Source organism: Ceratotherium simum, chromosome 12, assembly GCF_057802395.1.
Source record: "Ceratotherium simum simum isolate JZ-2026a chromosome 12, ASM5780239v1, whole genome shotgun sequence".
NCBI lineage: Eukaryota > Metazoa > Chordata > Mammalia > Perissodactyla > Rhinocerotidae > Ceratotherium > Ceratotherium simum.
The window spans coordinates 25,387,390-25,405,196 of NC_141911.1; the positions used below are offsets into that span (position 1 = coordinate 25,387,390).

At 31.1% G+C, this 17,807-nt stretch overlaps 1 protein-coding gene across 4 annotated transcripts in view; it reads left to right on the forward strand.

Annotated features, from left to right (window-relative positions):
- The window catches only part of FSTL5 (follistatin like 5), a 732,413-nt gene that overhangs the window by 627,998 nt on the left and 86,608 nt on the right, over positions 1-17,807 (forward strand). For all 4 annotated transcript variants that reach the window (XM_087437469.1, XM_087437470.1, XM_087437471.1 and 1 more), the window contains one exon: positions 3,477-3,595. In XM_087437469.1, coding sequence (XP_087293595.1) covers positions 3,477-3,595 — 119 coding nt within the window. The remainder of the gene's footprint in view (positions 1-3,476; positions 3,596-17,807) is intronic.

Genomic DNA, 17,807 nt, shown 5'->3' on the forward strand with positions numbered 1-17,807 from the left:
GCGATTTCACTCATGACATCACATGTCATGTAGCCTGTCGAAAACTACACTCTACATTTGTGAGCATCTAATTTGTGAGACTGAGAAAAAAATGCTAATTATATCTTAGTATTATTATGAAAATTGTTTTGACTTTGCAGACCCACTGACAGGATCAACCTTGAGAACTGCTCTACTAGAAAATCAAGTTGATCCTTTAGCAAGCTCACGGATTCATAGAATGGGATATCATAGAAAACTGAAATTTAGCAGTATAGCTCACAGTATAGATTTGAGGAAAACAAGAGGACAGTCATCAAATTATGGTTCTATACTATGTCATCATTTGGTTTTTATCCACCAATATTTCAAAGAAGAGATAAAGTCAGTCATAAAAATAGTGACAGTTACTCTTTCTTGAGATCTTACTATGTGCCGGTCACTCTGCTAAATGTTTTACTTTCTCTATCTCATTCAATTCTTACAATTGCTGTATGATGTAAGTATAATAATTACCTCCAAGTTTGAGATAGGGAAATTATGACAAAGACTGAATAACTTTCTTATGGTACAACAGAAAGTTCTATAGCCATGATATGCCTCTGAGCTGTCTGAATCCAGAGAATGGATTTTCTCTCTCTGTGTTACATTCTTCCATCAAAAAAAATGTTAAGACATAGAAACTTAATAGTTATACTGAATATACACAAATACGTTATTGCTTTCTGTACAAATAAAGCTAATGAATTTCCCAAATGAAAATCTACACGTGTCCTCACTTACTAACATCTCTGTCATTGGGTAATTTATATTATTCTGTGCCCAGTATGTTCATAATAAATGTATATATGTATAATATTATAGCAGCAAATTAAAAAACAAACACATCTGCATCTTATATTCAGATAATAAATTCTGCGCTAAAATCTAAATAAAACTTTGGATGAACAAAATATGCCTAGCAAAAAAATAAAATGCAAAATATACCTCTTGTGGGTGGAGAGGGGAGGATCTCATAGAGGGCTCTATAGGCATAGACAAAATTTTATTTCATAACAGAGTGATTGATACATAGTTGTTCATTTTATAGTTATTATTTTAACTAATATCTTATATATGGTATTTTGTTGGCATTACTATTTTCTTAACCCTAAGGAGTTATATTGCCACTGAAAGCAATAAAATGCTAACACAAACTAAACCTTGCGTAATGATATCTGTGTTTTTTTCAATAACTTGTAACCCGGAAAGTAGTTTATGCTTTGTAAAAATGCTGATGTGTGATTCATATCTTAAAGAGCAAGAATATAGACTATAGATTTGAAAGAGTGATCTGGATGGATTAAGTGGGTTCTAGAGGAAAAAACAGCTCAAAAATTTCCTCAGTGTATCAATACAGCAGAACTCCACTGATTTTGTACAGAATATGGTAAAATAACATAATAAAAGTATCCATAGGAGTAAGGGCAGGAAATATTTCGAGAAACTTTGAAAACCATCTGGACTTAGAGTAGTGTCGGGTTCAAACATATGCAAATTCCTGATCCTGAAGCAGAATTTTGCAGCAGCTGAAGGAGGGCAGAGTTATGTTCATTCAAAAATGTTGTGAGCTTTGTAATAACTGTCAAACATAGTATGTGACAACTGAAAATCAGACATCATGTTACAACTTGTTTCAGTTCATAAGTTTCAATAACCAATAATGTTAAATTAATAGTCATTAATATATAGCACACATCAATCTTATGTTAATGTTCACGAGGAAGCTTGCTGATATAAATTTTTTTTTGCATAAAAACTGATGGGTTTTTTTAAAAGTTTTATCCTTTGAGGGTGGAATTTATATTCATTTATGCACAGCTATAATTATAAATAATAGCTGACAACTACTAAATTTTATTTTAAGAAAAATATAACTTGAATTTAGTTTTTTGCCACTCTACTATGTTCAGTAATATTCCATCATAATGTAGTGCTCTCTGGAATTATAATGTATAATTAGTTGATAAACATTGCATATATTAAAATACGAGTACTGTAAAATATTTATGAAACAATAATAAGATGTGTCAAAACAATCTGGAGTCACTTAAAATGTATATGTATTATTAGATAGAAATAATTTCATGTGCTGAAAGATGTTTGTACACTATGTGTAAACACCAATAAAGTCGCAATTATGGTTGAATATATTTTCCTCTAAATCACAAGAATAGATGACACGTGACCAGATGGGCAAAATTGGTGACTTTTTAATTTACTAGGAACATATTTAATAAGAATAAACATGGCTCAAGTTGAATAAACAAATATTTTTACAAATCAATACACTTTTATTGTGATCCTCAGGCTTGACTTAACAGACCTTGCAGGTATTCTCAATTGAAATAAAAAATGTTTGGGGTACTTTTTGTATTTAAATAAATTATCTTCCTCTGTATAGATGTTTTTAGAATTTAAATATTTTAAGCAACAATAGTTTAGCTTTCCAGGCTACCAAGATTTCAATATCAATGCTCATCTTTTAAAGAACATGTGCTGTCACTGAATCATGTAAGGTATAATTAGACTGAACAAAGATGATTGAGGAAACCAATACATCTGGGCAAGGGAGCTACTTGTTTGAAGATCAGAAAGGAACGAACTACATGCAGTTAGATCTGGACGTGTTAGAACAAGGCAGAGGCAGAGGAAACAGAGAGAACAGGTGTGCAAGAACATGCAAAAGCTCCCCAGGTGCAGGCCTCAGTTAACCCCAACTGCATTCCAGGTATCTCATCTGTAGGGTCCTGCACTCATTAGGTGTGGATTTATAAAGTGATATGAATTTCTGAGATGCCATACACTTGGATTTGTAGTGTGAAAAAAATAAAAAATAAGATTTAAATTATCACACTGAGATTTTTCTAAGACCTTAAATTAATTCAAGTTTTAAAGTATAAAAATAGACTCCAAATACTGCCAGTATAAAAAGTGATATATAATACCTCCATGTAGGATTATATTTACAAAAATTAGTTTAGGAAAGTACATGTTGTCGAAAATAGGGGGACTCGGTCTTTTTGTTTCAATATAGACCAAGGAAATTTCATTTCCCCTAGGGAAATCTAATAAAAATGCTAGAATAAATGTAATTCTTTAAAAAGTACTTTTATTCCTTAATCAACACCTAAATTAAGTGGGGAAGGTATCAGACATAATCTATGTACCATTGAGCTTATAATTTCCATTTATGATTATTTAAAAATACTTGAAACATTTATTGAATTATATTAAAGAAATCACTGAATTGCAGATCAGGGAGAATAAAGTAGAATGTCTGCATAATATCACAAAGTGGCTTGGGCATACAGTAAAGGTCTCATATGATTTGCTTTATTAATATTACACGACTTCACAAATTGAACTCCTGCCAGCAATATGTGGGGCACAGAATTTTGGTTGTAAAGATTTCTGATAATTTTTTTTGAACTTTTGAATGTGTTTTTATTCCTAAGGTCTGGGAATTGGGAACATGTTCTATGTTTTTTATGAAGATGGAATCAAAGTGATACAACCCATAGAATGTGAATTTCAGAGGCACATTAAACCTAGTGAAAAGCTCCTTGGATTTCAGGCAAGTATTTGAAAAATTCCTTTCAATTTTTATGCAGAAATTTTGTTAAGTAGAATTATATTTTGGAAATACAATGAAATCTATACGTATATGAGACATGTTGGGAGGAAAATATTAAAACTATGATATTGTTTGTTACTCTATGCAAGTTTTATATTTGAGGAAGAAAATAATATATTGTGTATTCCTAATTACTTGTTTGTAATTATAATAAAGGCAATAGAAGTGAAATACAAAAAGTGAACACAACATAACTTTACTTGTTCCTTAACTTAGACTGTCTCCCATTTTCATAGGCAATGGTTACTTTAACAAAATGAAAGACAACAGCATGTAGATAATCTGATGGAAATTTGGGGTATAGTCAATGTTTTATGGATGTTGATTTCCTTTTATTCTTTATCTCATTTTTCATGAGATATCAATGGAATGAATGATTTAGATTTATATGGGAAAATATCAATTCTTTATCTATGTGTACCTTATTTTTCCCGTAAGGATTTTTTCTGTAAAATTTTGGTACAGAATTTAGAATATAAAAGAATATCTGACAAAATGGGTATTGATTATACACATTAGGTACTGTATATTTTTGCAAGATAGGAAATTATAATTATTTATACATTTCCATGTCTATATATATCTCCACATAAATATGTGTACACCAAAATATGTAATGTTAAAGTTTACCTATGCGTTCTCTGCAAGTTCAGACATACACCAAACACCTAAAATAAGATGTTATTGGCAGGCCTCATCATGGAACCCTCTCTTGATACTCATTTTTAAGGTTGGCATGAATAAAATAGGTATTTAATGCCGTAGTTCAGATCCTTTATTTTCAACTCTTATTTCCAACCTACCAGTAGTCAGTGTTGTTGTCATATAGTCATATATGAAGATAACAATTTATACTTTATGCCATGCCCTAGTATGAGAAGAAAAAAAAGTTGAGTGAAATAAGATAGGTCAGCTTCCCTTCAGATATTTTGTAAGACAAAGCAATCTAATGACCTCTTATTTTAAATAAAGAATTTAACTCAATATGTTTGTAATTGGCTAAAACAAATGAAACCATTTTAATTTAAAAATACTTCAGTTATAGGGTAAATTATGAAATAGAATTTTTACCATTTTTGTTAAGCTATAGTTTAACCATAAGTTCAAAAACATTTTAAATTGTACATGTAATTTTATTTTGTCTTATAATCATGTAATATCAACACTAACTAAATTCATTTTGAGTAAGGTGTGTGTGTAAATAAACGCATATACAAAAATATAAAAATTTTCTTGTGATAAAGCAAACCATTCAATTTTATACCACATTCATATTTTTATAAAAACATTATGGATCAGAAATCTGGGGTAACACACAGGTGTAGAAAATGTGGCATCAAAATGATTATTTAAATAAAAGCAAAATAATTTTACAGAGTGTTTCTCCCTGATTCCTACAGGACCAGTAGTTTTACAGCTGACACAGATGTGTTGGTTACATCACAGAATTTGAAACTTCAGTTACTAACACTAATAAGATAATCTGTGAAATTCAGTCTTGTCATCACAAAACTGTCACCTCATGAATTTGACTTGCAAATTTAGAGACAAAGAATTTTCTTCCTGCAGTGCGTGTGTACTCTTCCAGAGTATCAGTAAATGGTTGAATGCAATTGGACTTAAGTGTTAAAGAATGTGCTTTCCCGGAACATTTTTTGATGGCTCTGGGTGAATTAATTTAACTATTTGGAACCGAAAGCTAAAAAAGCAAGCAAAAACTTGGTGTGACAATTTTGTGACACGTCTGGACATAAGTTTACTCACCTGAATGTCTCTCTCTGTAAAAACTTTGAATACTTAGACTTCCTCCTAAAACAACTACAGTACAAACTATATAGAATTATGTATATTTATCTCTCTATATATCTATATATATATAGGGAGAAATTGTATACATACAAAATATATATAAATTGTATATAATTTTCTATAAAAAATTAATAATTGAAGGGGAGGTAGAAACCAAACACCAGTGATGACAGCCTTAACTCATTTCCTTCAGTCTGAGAACCTTATCCACAAGCGCACATCAACAGTGACAGAGCAGGGACAATCGGTTATTAAGAACTAATTTACTGCATCAGATTTTCCAACTCATAGCCCCTGGAAATCTTAGTCATCCTACATATGGGATTATGCTAGAAATGCATACTGCAAAATGAAAAGAAATATAAGGATAGAGAGTTAGCATTCTTATATTATATAAAACAAAAATTTAGAAAAATTTCTATACTCTCGTGGAAGGGTAAGCAAAAAGAGTAGGAAAAATCAGATTTGTGTTTTTAAGAATACAGCAACTATCAAATAGTGTGGTTTTTAAAAATTTATAATATTTCTACTGCTTTGGATGTTGAAATTAAAATACAAGTGCATTTCAGCTGACCAATATATTTTTAAAGCACTAAGAATAATATAGAGAAGGGTGAAATGGCTAAAGCTGTGTTCTGCTTATAATTGTTAAACGCAGAAAATAAAGGCATTTGTCTATACCAAAACAGAAAGACATATTTTTATGTAATTATTGTAGTCCATATATATTAAATAAAGGCTAGGGAAGGTCATATTGCTCTGTTATTTTTTTTATTCCTTAATGTAAGATAAGCTTAAATAATTAGAATATGTATATACACAGACACTTTCGTGATACGCTAGTATACAGCAGTAGAAACAAAAAGAAATTGATGGTGTTGTGCTTTGAGAATAAATGTTGAACTAAATAATTATTTCTTGTATGAAGTTATTTTGTTTTCTATATGTAAACACAAGGAAGATATCAATTTCAGAGTGTATAAGCTATTTGGTGCTACATTCCACTAGATTTAAATTTCTAATTACAAAATAATTTCATCAGAAAATTGTTGAGTATTACGCAAGGAGAAAATTTTTCTCCAGAAAAACAGAAGCAACAGAATTAATACCTATATCTATATCTGTATCCATATATGCCTCTCTCTCTCTCTCTCCCTGTCTTTATTTTAAGGAATTGGCTCAGGCTATGGTGGGTGAGGTGACAAGTCTGAAATCTATAGGGCAGGCTAGCCAGCAGGAAATTCAGATAGGAGGTAATGTTGCAGTCTTGAGTGCAAAATCCACAGCATGGGTCAGCAGACTGGAAACTCAGACACAAATTGCTACTGTAGTCTTCAGTCTGAAATCTGTAGGCAGACTGGAAGCTCAAGCAAGATTTCTCTGCTGAAGTCTTCAGGCAGAATTTTTTCTTCTTCGAGAAACCTCATTCTTAAATCTTAAAGCTTTCAACTGGTTGGATGAGGCCTATTCACATTACCAATGGTGATCTGTTTTACTTTAGGTCAACTAATTGTAAATTTTAATCACGTCCACAAACATCTTCACAACATTTAAACTAGTGCTTGACCAGACAACTGGGAGCCATAGCCTAGTTGATGTATAAAATTACCACGCTTTACTATCTCTTTATCAAGGACCTTGTTTAATTAGTGTTCGTATTCCCAACATGCTTAGTACAGTGCCTTACACATGGCAGATGGTCAAGTAATTCAAGTAACATTTATTAAATGAATTTAATAAAAATTCTATTGCTTAGAGCCTTGGGTTATTCATTCTTTTAAGCCTTCTCGAAGTTGAAAGATGTATTACGTGTAATTTCCTCCTCACCTTAATATTCCTCCTTACTTAATAATTCTCACAAAACAGTGTTCTTCTTTTAATGTGTTTGTGAAAAATGTTTCATAGAAGAATTTATCATTGAATTGTTTCAGGGTAAACATAACCTCATGGGTCTATTAATTCAGGATCGTAGTCAAAATGTACTATGTGGATGCTCTGTATAAGATAGTTTGGAGTTCTATAAAGAAAAAAAGCGAGTTCATCTGGATTTCAGAAGATAAATTGCTTGAGTGTGAGTAGTGGAAATGAGTCCTTTGGAATCATTTTTTTCGCATGAAAAACGATTAAACATGGATATAATATTTTTCAAATTCACTGTTGATATTAAAAGAGTAGCAGTGCAATGCCCAATATAACTTACTGGCTAGTAAAGTTTGGATAAAAACTGAAATATTTAGAATATAGAATCTTCCATCAAAACTCTCAGAAGATGCTATTGCTTGCTCTAAATAAAAATTCAATTTTAGTGCAATGTCAGATTGCATCAGGTCTCAGCTTTTAACAGCAACTTGGTAGGGATTCATACAACATGCATTCAGCTCTCCTTTCATCTCCTTTTTTTGCTCATTTGTTATGTAGCCTTACAAGGTAGGATGCTTGTGATATTTATCCTCGTTGTACACATGATTTCATCTTGTAACCTACAGTATGAACTTCAAGCAAATAGAATTCTACTCCAGACTTATGAATTCAGAACTCAAACTGAAATAGAATTGAAAAAATGTTTAAATTACAGGCTCAAGGATAACAGGCTTTTCCAAGATTATCGACTTTTTCACTCTTCTGGTTTTCAATCATTGTGTCATCCTTTTATCTACCACCCTTTTAATTTCTAATACTTTTTAATTCAATTACTTCCATGCAATTATTCAATTACAATTCAATTATTCAAAATTGCAATTCAATTACTTCTATGTAATTATTATAGATCTAGCTGCTATTCCTCACACACAACATGGTGTTACTTATTTTTTAATTTTTTAACACAGTGTTACTTATTTTTTCACGGGTACTAGAAGAGTTTAAAAGAAAATCACATACATCTTATCATGTGTGGGTCTGACGTTTTGGGACATGAAGGTTCTATTCCTGGCTTGAATTCTAACTTAAATAATCCTGAACTGCAGAAGAACATACTTTCTCACCACTAAAATGTCTGTTTTCTAGATTTGGAATTTCCACATATGAAAATTACTTTGCCTTTATAAACAAATACTATTAGTACTCTATTAGAATTTGTATGTAGGAACAGGTTGTCCATAGTGTCTGGAAAACTTAGCTATCAAGAAATGGAAACTGAAATGGGGAGCACAGTGGTCCACATTTCTTTCTTTGCTGGTGTTCCCCTAACCTCGAGCAGTGCAGCCTTCATGGCATTCATCGATTTCCTTAGTCATACCTCCAAATTTCTCTTTTCAGCATTTCATTCTGTTTCTAATTCAGCTATTACATCTCCAAACTCGGTCACAGAAATACTTATCAAAACGCAACCCTCTTTATATGATGCTGATGATTCATTTTCCCAAGAAGCCATCGAGGAACCTTTTGAATTCAGTACCACTGTATATTTCAGAAAGGTAATCGAAATGTTTCCCCACTTATTCTTTTCGCAGTGCGTCTCTATTCAAACATGGCTTAACTTACAAAGAGTTATAGAATGATAAAAATGTAAGCTTTTTCATTCCTTTGTGGTTACAATGATATCCTGCAAAGAGCTTCCTAAAGAGAGTAATGTAAACTACCTCAAACTATTTCTTAGAAGATTACTCTGTAGATTTTAAAAGAAATAAATTTATGAAATTGATCTTCGAAGCCCTAGACTTAAAGAGGCCTTCTAATCTTTCATTAAAAATCACACTGTTTTAAAATTTTCACATTGTGCTTCTATTAGATTTTATGTAAGCCTTACATTGAGGCAACAACAGTGGGAGGTATGTAAATTGTGCAACAACATTTTAATGGAGTTGTATAGCATATTAATTGAGTCAAGTAATTTTATCTAAGATAGTATTTTAAGTCTTCTTTAAGAGATTATTAGTAAGAACCAGCCAACTTATTTGGATAAATGTGACTAGAACAATGTATGTGTCTCAGAGAATCTATTTCCATCATTTTAAAACATTTTTATATGAGTAATAAGGACTTATTATACACATATGAGTACATTCTATGCACTTTAGAAAGAACTACACTTACTATAATTTGGATTTTTCGATAGAAACTTCTTAAGGGTAAAACTGAAGAATTTAACATAAGAAATTATTCATACAAATGTCTTTAAACATGAAAGCTTTTTACTTGAGATTTACAGAATCACATAAATCTATCTTATATGGATCTTAAACTACAGTTTCAGGTCTAAGATTTAGTTTTATTCACAAAAAAATTACCTATTTCTTTTTTCAAGGTAACAGATTTGCATGGTAAAAATAAAATAATACAAAAAAGCTTAGATGAAAAGTAGTAGTTTCTTATTTCATGCCTCTGTATTCCCAGTCTCACTTCATGCAATCAATTACATTTGATCACTTAAAATAATTTCTTGTAGTGGTATTTCATAAATTATCAGTATTAGATATTTTCTACTGGTGTTTCTCTGTGAAAGATGATAATTTTGCTTACACAATTTCTGACTATTCTTGACTATTATGTTAAAAATTATATAATTATTTTAATGCTTTTGTGGATTAGGTTTATAATTTTAGTGATTTATTTAAATTTTAGTTCTTATTTTTCTTGAAATTTCTTAAAATTTCTATTTAACTATAATTTTCTGAGCTCTTGCTTGATTTCTCATTGTTTAGATTTTCTTTCTTTCTTTTTTTTTTTTTTTGTGAGGAAGATTAGCCCTGAGCCAACATCAGTGCCAATCTTCCTCTACTTTATATGTGGGACGCCTGCCACAGCATGGCTTAGTAAGCAGTGTGTAGGTCTGCACCCGGGATCTGAACCTGCGAACCCCAGGCCACCTAAGCAGAGTGTGCGAACTTAACCACTACACCACCGGGCCAGCCCCCTCATTGGCTAATGAGCTTAGCCAGTTTGTATATTTTATATTTCAACAACAGTTGTCAAAATTGCAATTTAACACTGAAGGCTAGTCATTTCTTTAATATTGTTTTCATATTTCAAATAGGTCATAAATCTCAGTTCGAATAATTTGAGAGGTGGATCAGGAACAAAAACAATATAGTAGATTAATGCCTTCAATTTCATTTATTAAATCTTCGAATTGCTAAAAATTAAAAAAAAAGTTATAGCTGAAAGTTTAAAATGACAAGTTTTCATTTCTCTATATATTTGATCATATATTTATTTTATATATGTTCTACATGGAAATTTAAGATACAACTATATAATAAGATTTATAAGGAAAACAAAACTTAAACTTTGAAATTTTTGTTCACCTCTTAACTATTTACCTAATGTATTGCCCACAAAAACTCCTTTTTTCCTATTTTAGTAATTTATTTTCAAAATTGTATTAGAGCATTTTTAGAGGACATAGTATGGATTGTTTAGCAAATTAATGGTAAAACCTAAAGTTCACCTAGGATTTGCCAAACAAGACAATTGTTCCTTCCTGTTTTAAATCTTATCTGTACAGCTTTAAAGAAAATGTAGTATGAGACGCAATGGAGTAGCGTTTAACTACTGGCAGTATCACTAAGTTGCCTGAAATCACCACCAAAATGTTTCTTGTTTCAGGAACTGAATCCATTTACTGACTCTTTCTCAAGTGTTCTTTCTTCCATCCTAAGAAAGACAGCGACAGTCAGTCCTTTCTCACCTCTATTTTAAGAAGAAAAATGTATTCCCTATAATAAGAGCAGAAGAAAATGAGTTTAGCATATTTAAAAATCTATATACTGGTATCATTTTCATTAAAAAATAGTAACTCTTTAAAGTATAACTTTCAACATACAGTTATTTACTAATATAGTTTCACAAAAATTTATCTTATATCTGATAGCTCACTTTTGATGTTATTTGGAAAACAGATGGAATAAAATAATAACATATCTGATTATATAATCTGTATACATTATAAAGGATTTGCATTGAACCAAATCACAGAGGTAGTTTTAGTGAATTCTCACTCAGTATTGTTTACACATTTACTCAAGAATTTTTCTGAACTGGATAGTACAGCAGAACCCCTATCTAATTTGTCAGTAAAAGAGAAACAAGACAAAATTTAATTCTGTAGGCAACATAATAAATAAAGATAAAATTTTAAAGAGAAAGGACAAAGAAAATGTACCTTTGGACTATATTTTCCACCTATAAAGTAGGTAGGAGCAGATCTAAATTAATTTTTAATGTAACATTTATTTATGAAGGTTTATAAAATCTGATTTAAAATGAGTCTATTTTCATGGTTTTCATTTAATTGATACAAACATAGCAAAATACGTATGTGTATAAATTATTCGGCCAATAGCCTTTCACTAAATACCTCTAAGAAATAGAATGTAAGGTAATTTGCAATAATAATTAACCAGTAAATAATAGAAATCATGCTAAAGTCATTTTTAAAGAATGTTGACCTAAAAGGTAAAAGTATATTGTTACTCAATGTAGCCATTTCTGTGTGGAGCAAATTTGTGAATTACAATAAAGTTTAAAAATAGAAATGCATGTAATTATCCTATAAACAGCCTTACAATTTTTGAAGATAAATCTATCACACTTCAGAATAAATCTTTTCAGTCAATGGTAGTCTTGCAAATACTATTAAACCTGTCTTCCACGTGAGGCACTTCTGTGCTGGACAATATGGAGAGACGGAAGAACTCGATCAAAATGACATGTCGCCATCTGCATTGTGCAACTATGTGCTACAGAAAAAAGTTCAATTCCTAAATGATATTACACTGTGTTGAACCAAATGTAGATAATGCAACAATCGTAAAATTAACTCAATTTATGCTTTTATGCCAACATTTTTTAAATAGTTATAAGACAGTAAGCTATCCACAGGGAAAGATTACATGTTCATACTTAGAAAGCTAATCAGTACTACCTATCTTGCTCCTCAACCAATGTCCCCAAAAGAGAAATCTGTGAAATGTGCATTATCAAAACTTATGTATCACTACTAAAAAAAGAGGTGAACATTTAAAAAAGGGAAGAGGAACTTATATCGTTTCTAATGTTCCAACTCTTTCAAATTCTTTGACCCTTTTACTTAAAAGTTTAACTTTGTTTGCTCTTTATCCTATGGATGCCACAATAAGAAATAATTTAATTTACTCCATTTTAATGTAAAAGTTTCAAAGCATCAAGGTAAATTAATCCAAATAGATTCATTTAAAATGTCTTTTAAAAACAAGCAATTTTACTTTGACAGATTATACTTCTATCTGTTCTGATCATATTACTAAAGCAAATATAGATTTTGAAATAAATAATACCTATGAAATGTATAATCAGATAGGCAAAGGAAATGCATTTCACAAGATAGGACTGGAGTAAAACACCCAAAGTTCAATTTTGGGAGCCATATTTTAAAAGCTGCATTGACAAACTATCTTTAAACTTTTGAAGGACTTTTATAAATCCTTCACATAAGTAAAATTTAGAATAGAATATGTTGCTCCAAAGGAAGAACCAAATCGAATGATTGCAAGCTGTAAGGAAACAGATTTAAGCTCACTAGCCAAAATTAAAAGGCCTACCTTATAAGAAAGAAGTCTCCCTCTTTTCAAAGTTTAAAAAATTAGGCTAGATATCCAGCTGTTAGAAAAATTATAGAGGGAGATGTATATACTTTGGGCATTTAAAAAAATGTTTTTATTGATTGTTTTAATCATAAGAGTTTATTAATCAGTAGTAGGAAGGAACCATTTGAGCAAATATTCCCCACTGCTATTTAGAGAAACTAGAGTATAGAACATACTTGAAAAAAGTAAGCCCTAACTTCCCAAGATATTCATTAGTGTTCATAGTAATGTCATGATTATAAAGAGCTTTTCATCTTTTTAAAGAAAGGTGTAAACCTACAGTCCAGCTTTTTTTTTTTTTTTCTTTTTGTGGTCAGTTAACTTCATGTGTTATCTGGTAAGAAAAATTTTTTTTAATCCTATTTTCCATCCCTAGTTAACCAACTTACTAAATGTACTTTGTAAAACAAGTTAGGAAACAGTATCAATTCTGCTGTACAAATCAAATCTTCATTACTTTGAGGAACAATTAAATACAACTAATTCTTTAATTCCAACTATCCACACTACCATTTAATCAAGTTGGTCCACCACGAACCTTGTAAGTCCATATAATTTACATTTCCTGATATCCACCATAATTGCCAATTCCTTTAGTGATTAATGTTAGCTTTCAATTCAAACAAATTTTTGCCAAACTCTGTTTACTAGTTCTTTGAACAAACTTGAAAGCTTTGGTCTCGATATTTAATTTGATCTCCCCATTATTCAAATTGATGCCTTTCTCGACAGACATTAAGTTCCTGCCCTGGGATTCTCAGTGTCCACTGGCACCTCGACAAACCCCTAGCCAGGATTCCAGCTGATTTATAAGAACCAGGCGAGTCAAAACCAAACCATCTAGTCCTGCATTTACAAAATGTCTAGAGTTTTCTTCTCTTATGTTCTGTAGGCATTTAAAATTTGACACTCTGCAGATTTATTTTTTTTGAGTAGTTATTCTTACCTAATACAATATTTTTATAAACTGGTAAAACATTTTTTATTTAAGCAGAGTAGAAGTAATTCAGATAGCTTTGATTTTTTTTAATGAAAAAAATTGACAAAATCCTAATTTAATCCCCTCAATTTCCAAATGAGGAAATGAGAAAAGTCAAGTGATTGGCTCAGTGTCACAGAACTAACAAACGATAAAGCGAAAAATAAATAAATCTACTGACCACATATGCAACAATCATTCTGTACTTAAAGCAACTCTCTGAAGTTCTTAAATATCCATAGTGATCTTCTTTCCAAAACAGTTTGGAAATTTGAAAAAAAATGTCATGAAAAATGTGTAGACTATTATAGTTTTCATGAAATGTAGCCCATAGAAAATTTTCTGTATGAAAATAACAGGTAATATTTATTGATCACTTGACAGTTTCAAACATAATTTCATTTAACTCGAATAACAATCCTATGTGCTAGGTAATATAATCATACCAGTGAGGTAAGCAAGGCTAAAAGGAATATTCACACAGCTAGTATGAGTGCAAAGCTGGACATTACATCTAGGTCTGGTTGACCTCAAAGCCTGTTCTCTTAACCTTTGTAATATGTATCTCTAAAGAGAAACCCGCCCTCAGTTTATCAGCTCCACTTTTATTGTAACACAGAAAGACATAAATATATTCTTCTTATGTTAAAGGATGAAAATTTCTGTGATATCATCTTTGTACATTTGATATCCTAGAATCAAAATCATGCTATATGACAGTTTTCTCAGACAGGCCAAATTAAGGCAAATCAGCCCCGAAATTGCCATGACTACCTATGCTTTGAGTAATATGAGCTAGACTGTTTATGACATTTTAATAGACGAAATGGCAAATAGAATTAGATAAGTCGAATATATCCAATTATAGAAAAAAGCAGTTGTATCACTTGGGTTGTAAAGAGTGATCTCAATTATAAATTGATGAAAATACCTTAACCTCATTGCCTTTTTTAGGAAAATAGTCCAATAAGTGAGATAGCCATTGATATTAAATTGTTTAATACATTATTTTAAGATCTAGTTTTTTTTAAAATATTGCAAAGCAAGATTAAAAGAGTACATTATATCTGGTGTATTCACAAATAGCTCAACGTTGACATGTATATTTTCACATGGCTATAAATATATCCTTGGAATCCCAACCTAAACATTCTAATCCAGTACAAAAGAACCTTTGTTTCATATGCCTTGATTGGTGATAAAATGAACAAATCTTCATTGAGAACAATTATTTATCTTCTATTGCATTTGATAAAGTGAACACTATTTTTTCACATGTTCCATTATTCACTTTTCTATTTATTTCAATAGACCCAGATCATGACAGCTTTGGAGTTTTTTTTTTTAAAAAGTTGTTTAAAAGAGAGAGAGAGCTAGAAAGGAAAAGAAAGTTCGAAATCAGTGTTTCTTAAACTATTTGTGGGAAAGAATCACTTTGATTTTTGCTCAACGTATTTTTTTAACCAACAGGTAGTTTCCACACCATGAAACCCTCCAGGCAAGTTTGACAACACCCAAATTGGTCTAAAACCTGTTAAGAAGATATATCCACTAATCATGCACGTAGCTATTATGGCAATGTCAAATTGCTATAAAGGATTCTAAATGGTTATTTTCAATTTCTGTACTATTCTCAACTTGGTAACAAACGATATGCCAACAACTGGCAGCTGTCCACAGACAACATTTTGAATACTGTTACTCTAAAACTCAGTTACTCAATGATTCTGGACGATATGACATAGTTAACATCAACATTGAGAAATATATACTTCTTGACTGTTTTTTTTGCTATGATAAGTGACATTTAAACATGTATTTACTGAGGAAATATTGTACATTCACCATTATGTTTGGAAAATGTAGAAATATAGGAATAGCAAAAGCTAATATTTTAATTGAGAATGATAGTACATGATTAAATGCCAAATTATGTGGCACAAAATATAAATGCTACGAAGTTCAGACAAGAAGAATATCAGTAAGACCCACAGTAATTAGGGATGAGTCATGAAGGTGTTGAAATATGGCTGCCAAATGTATATTGAAGATATTTTGATTTATAAAATTTGTGGTATGCTCCTCAGTAGCTGTGGAAAATCATTGGTTTTTATGAAATTTTGCTGAGAACATTCTAGCTAGAGGACAGGACTTTTGTTGGAGAACAATGAAGATTACAGTTATACATTTTGAGTAAGATTTTTTTTTAATTTCTTTTTTTTTTTTTCTTTTTGCTAAAGCCCTCTTTTCCCACCAGTTCTCAATTACAGCCAAGAGAGGGAACTCTCCTGCCAGTCTTAGGAACCTGACTGGTAGTAAAGCAGAAAAGTGAAACAAGGCAGAACTACTAAAACCAATTTATTTTCAATAACTAGTGACCAGATGAATGAGAAAACCAGTTCTACAACATGTCTTTAAGTTTTCAAACTTAAACGCTTATATTTACATATTTATCAAAACATCAAACCCTGTCTTTCCTCCTTTGACTCAACATGCATTTCCAGTAGTTCAGTACCCATCTACAAGCGTCTTTATACCACCCTTGGGTGAATCCACAGTGCTGCCTAATTCAATGCCCAAATTGAGTATATACATCTTAGGTCATTATGCAGAAGATCAGATATTTACTTTTCTTTATATCTTAGAGAACTCTAACCTATTAGGGCTTAATTAGCCTGCCTTTTCAGTGCTTTTGTTTCTCATGCTCCTAGGCCTGGCATTTTTTAGATTATTAAGTCTACTTTAGATGTTTTTTAAAAGACAGGATATTTTGTGTATCAACAATACTTATGTTCGATATTTGGTTTATACATGATTAATAATGTCCATTTTACTCTTTGTTATTTTACTACTCAATAGTCTCTCTGTTATTTTATAGAACTACTTAGTTTTTTAAACTTCCCTGATATAAACTAGGCTTTATTATCTATTGCTAGATAGACAACATCTATCTATATGATCTGTGTGTATATATCTATTTATCTATTTATCTTAGCTTTCATCTATCTATCTATGTGTGTTCATGCGTTAGTGTTTGTATTTCACCTTTTTTTGACTTATTTTCTATTTAATTTTTGAATCACCTTTAATACTTCTTTTAATATAGTATACTTTTTTCCCTCTCTTATGTATGTCTCTATTTTAAGTTGCCCATTCAACAGTTTTTCCAGAAAGAAACTGAGAGAGGAAGGCCTGGTGAATGACAAGGCCAGAGATTAATCTCTGGGTGTCATCTGACCATGATAATAACAAGGCAATGAGAATGAATGTGCTCTCAGATGAGTTTAATGTAAAGGAAATAGAGCAGAAAACCAAAGTCTGAGGCTTACCTTCCTTGAAGTCAAGATTAGGGAACAGAAAGTAAAGAAGCCACTATAGACAGGAGTTAACTAATAGGCTTAAAATGATAACTGGGATACAGATATATCCTGGATGAGGAATCAGCAACATTTTATCTGCAAAAGTCCAGACAGTAAATATCTTAGGCTTTGCAGGCCGTATGGTCTTTGTCTGCCATTGTAGCATGAAAACAGTCATAGACAATATTTAAATGAATAGGTGTAGCTGTGTTTCAATAAACTTTTATTTATGTAAATCTGAATCTCATATAATGTTTACATGTCACGAAACAGTATTCTTCTTTTGATTTTTTTTCAACCATTAAAAGCACAAAAACATTCTTAGTTCCTGGGCCACATATCAAAATAATCAGTGGGCCGAATTTGGCCTGGGGCCATTGTTTGCTAACCTTTGCCTTGCAAGAATGAAAGAACATTTCCAGAAGAATCAAGTGTCTGAA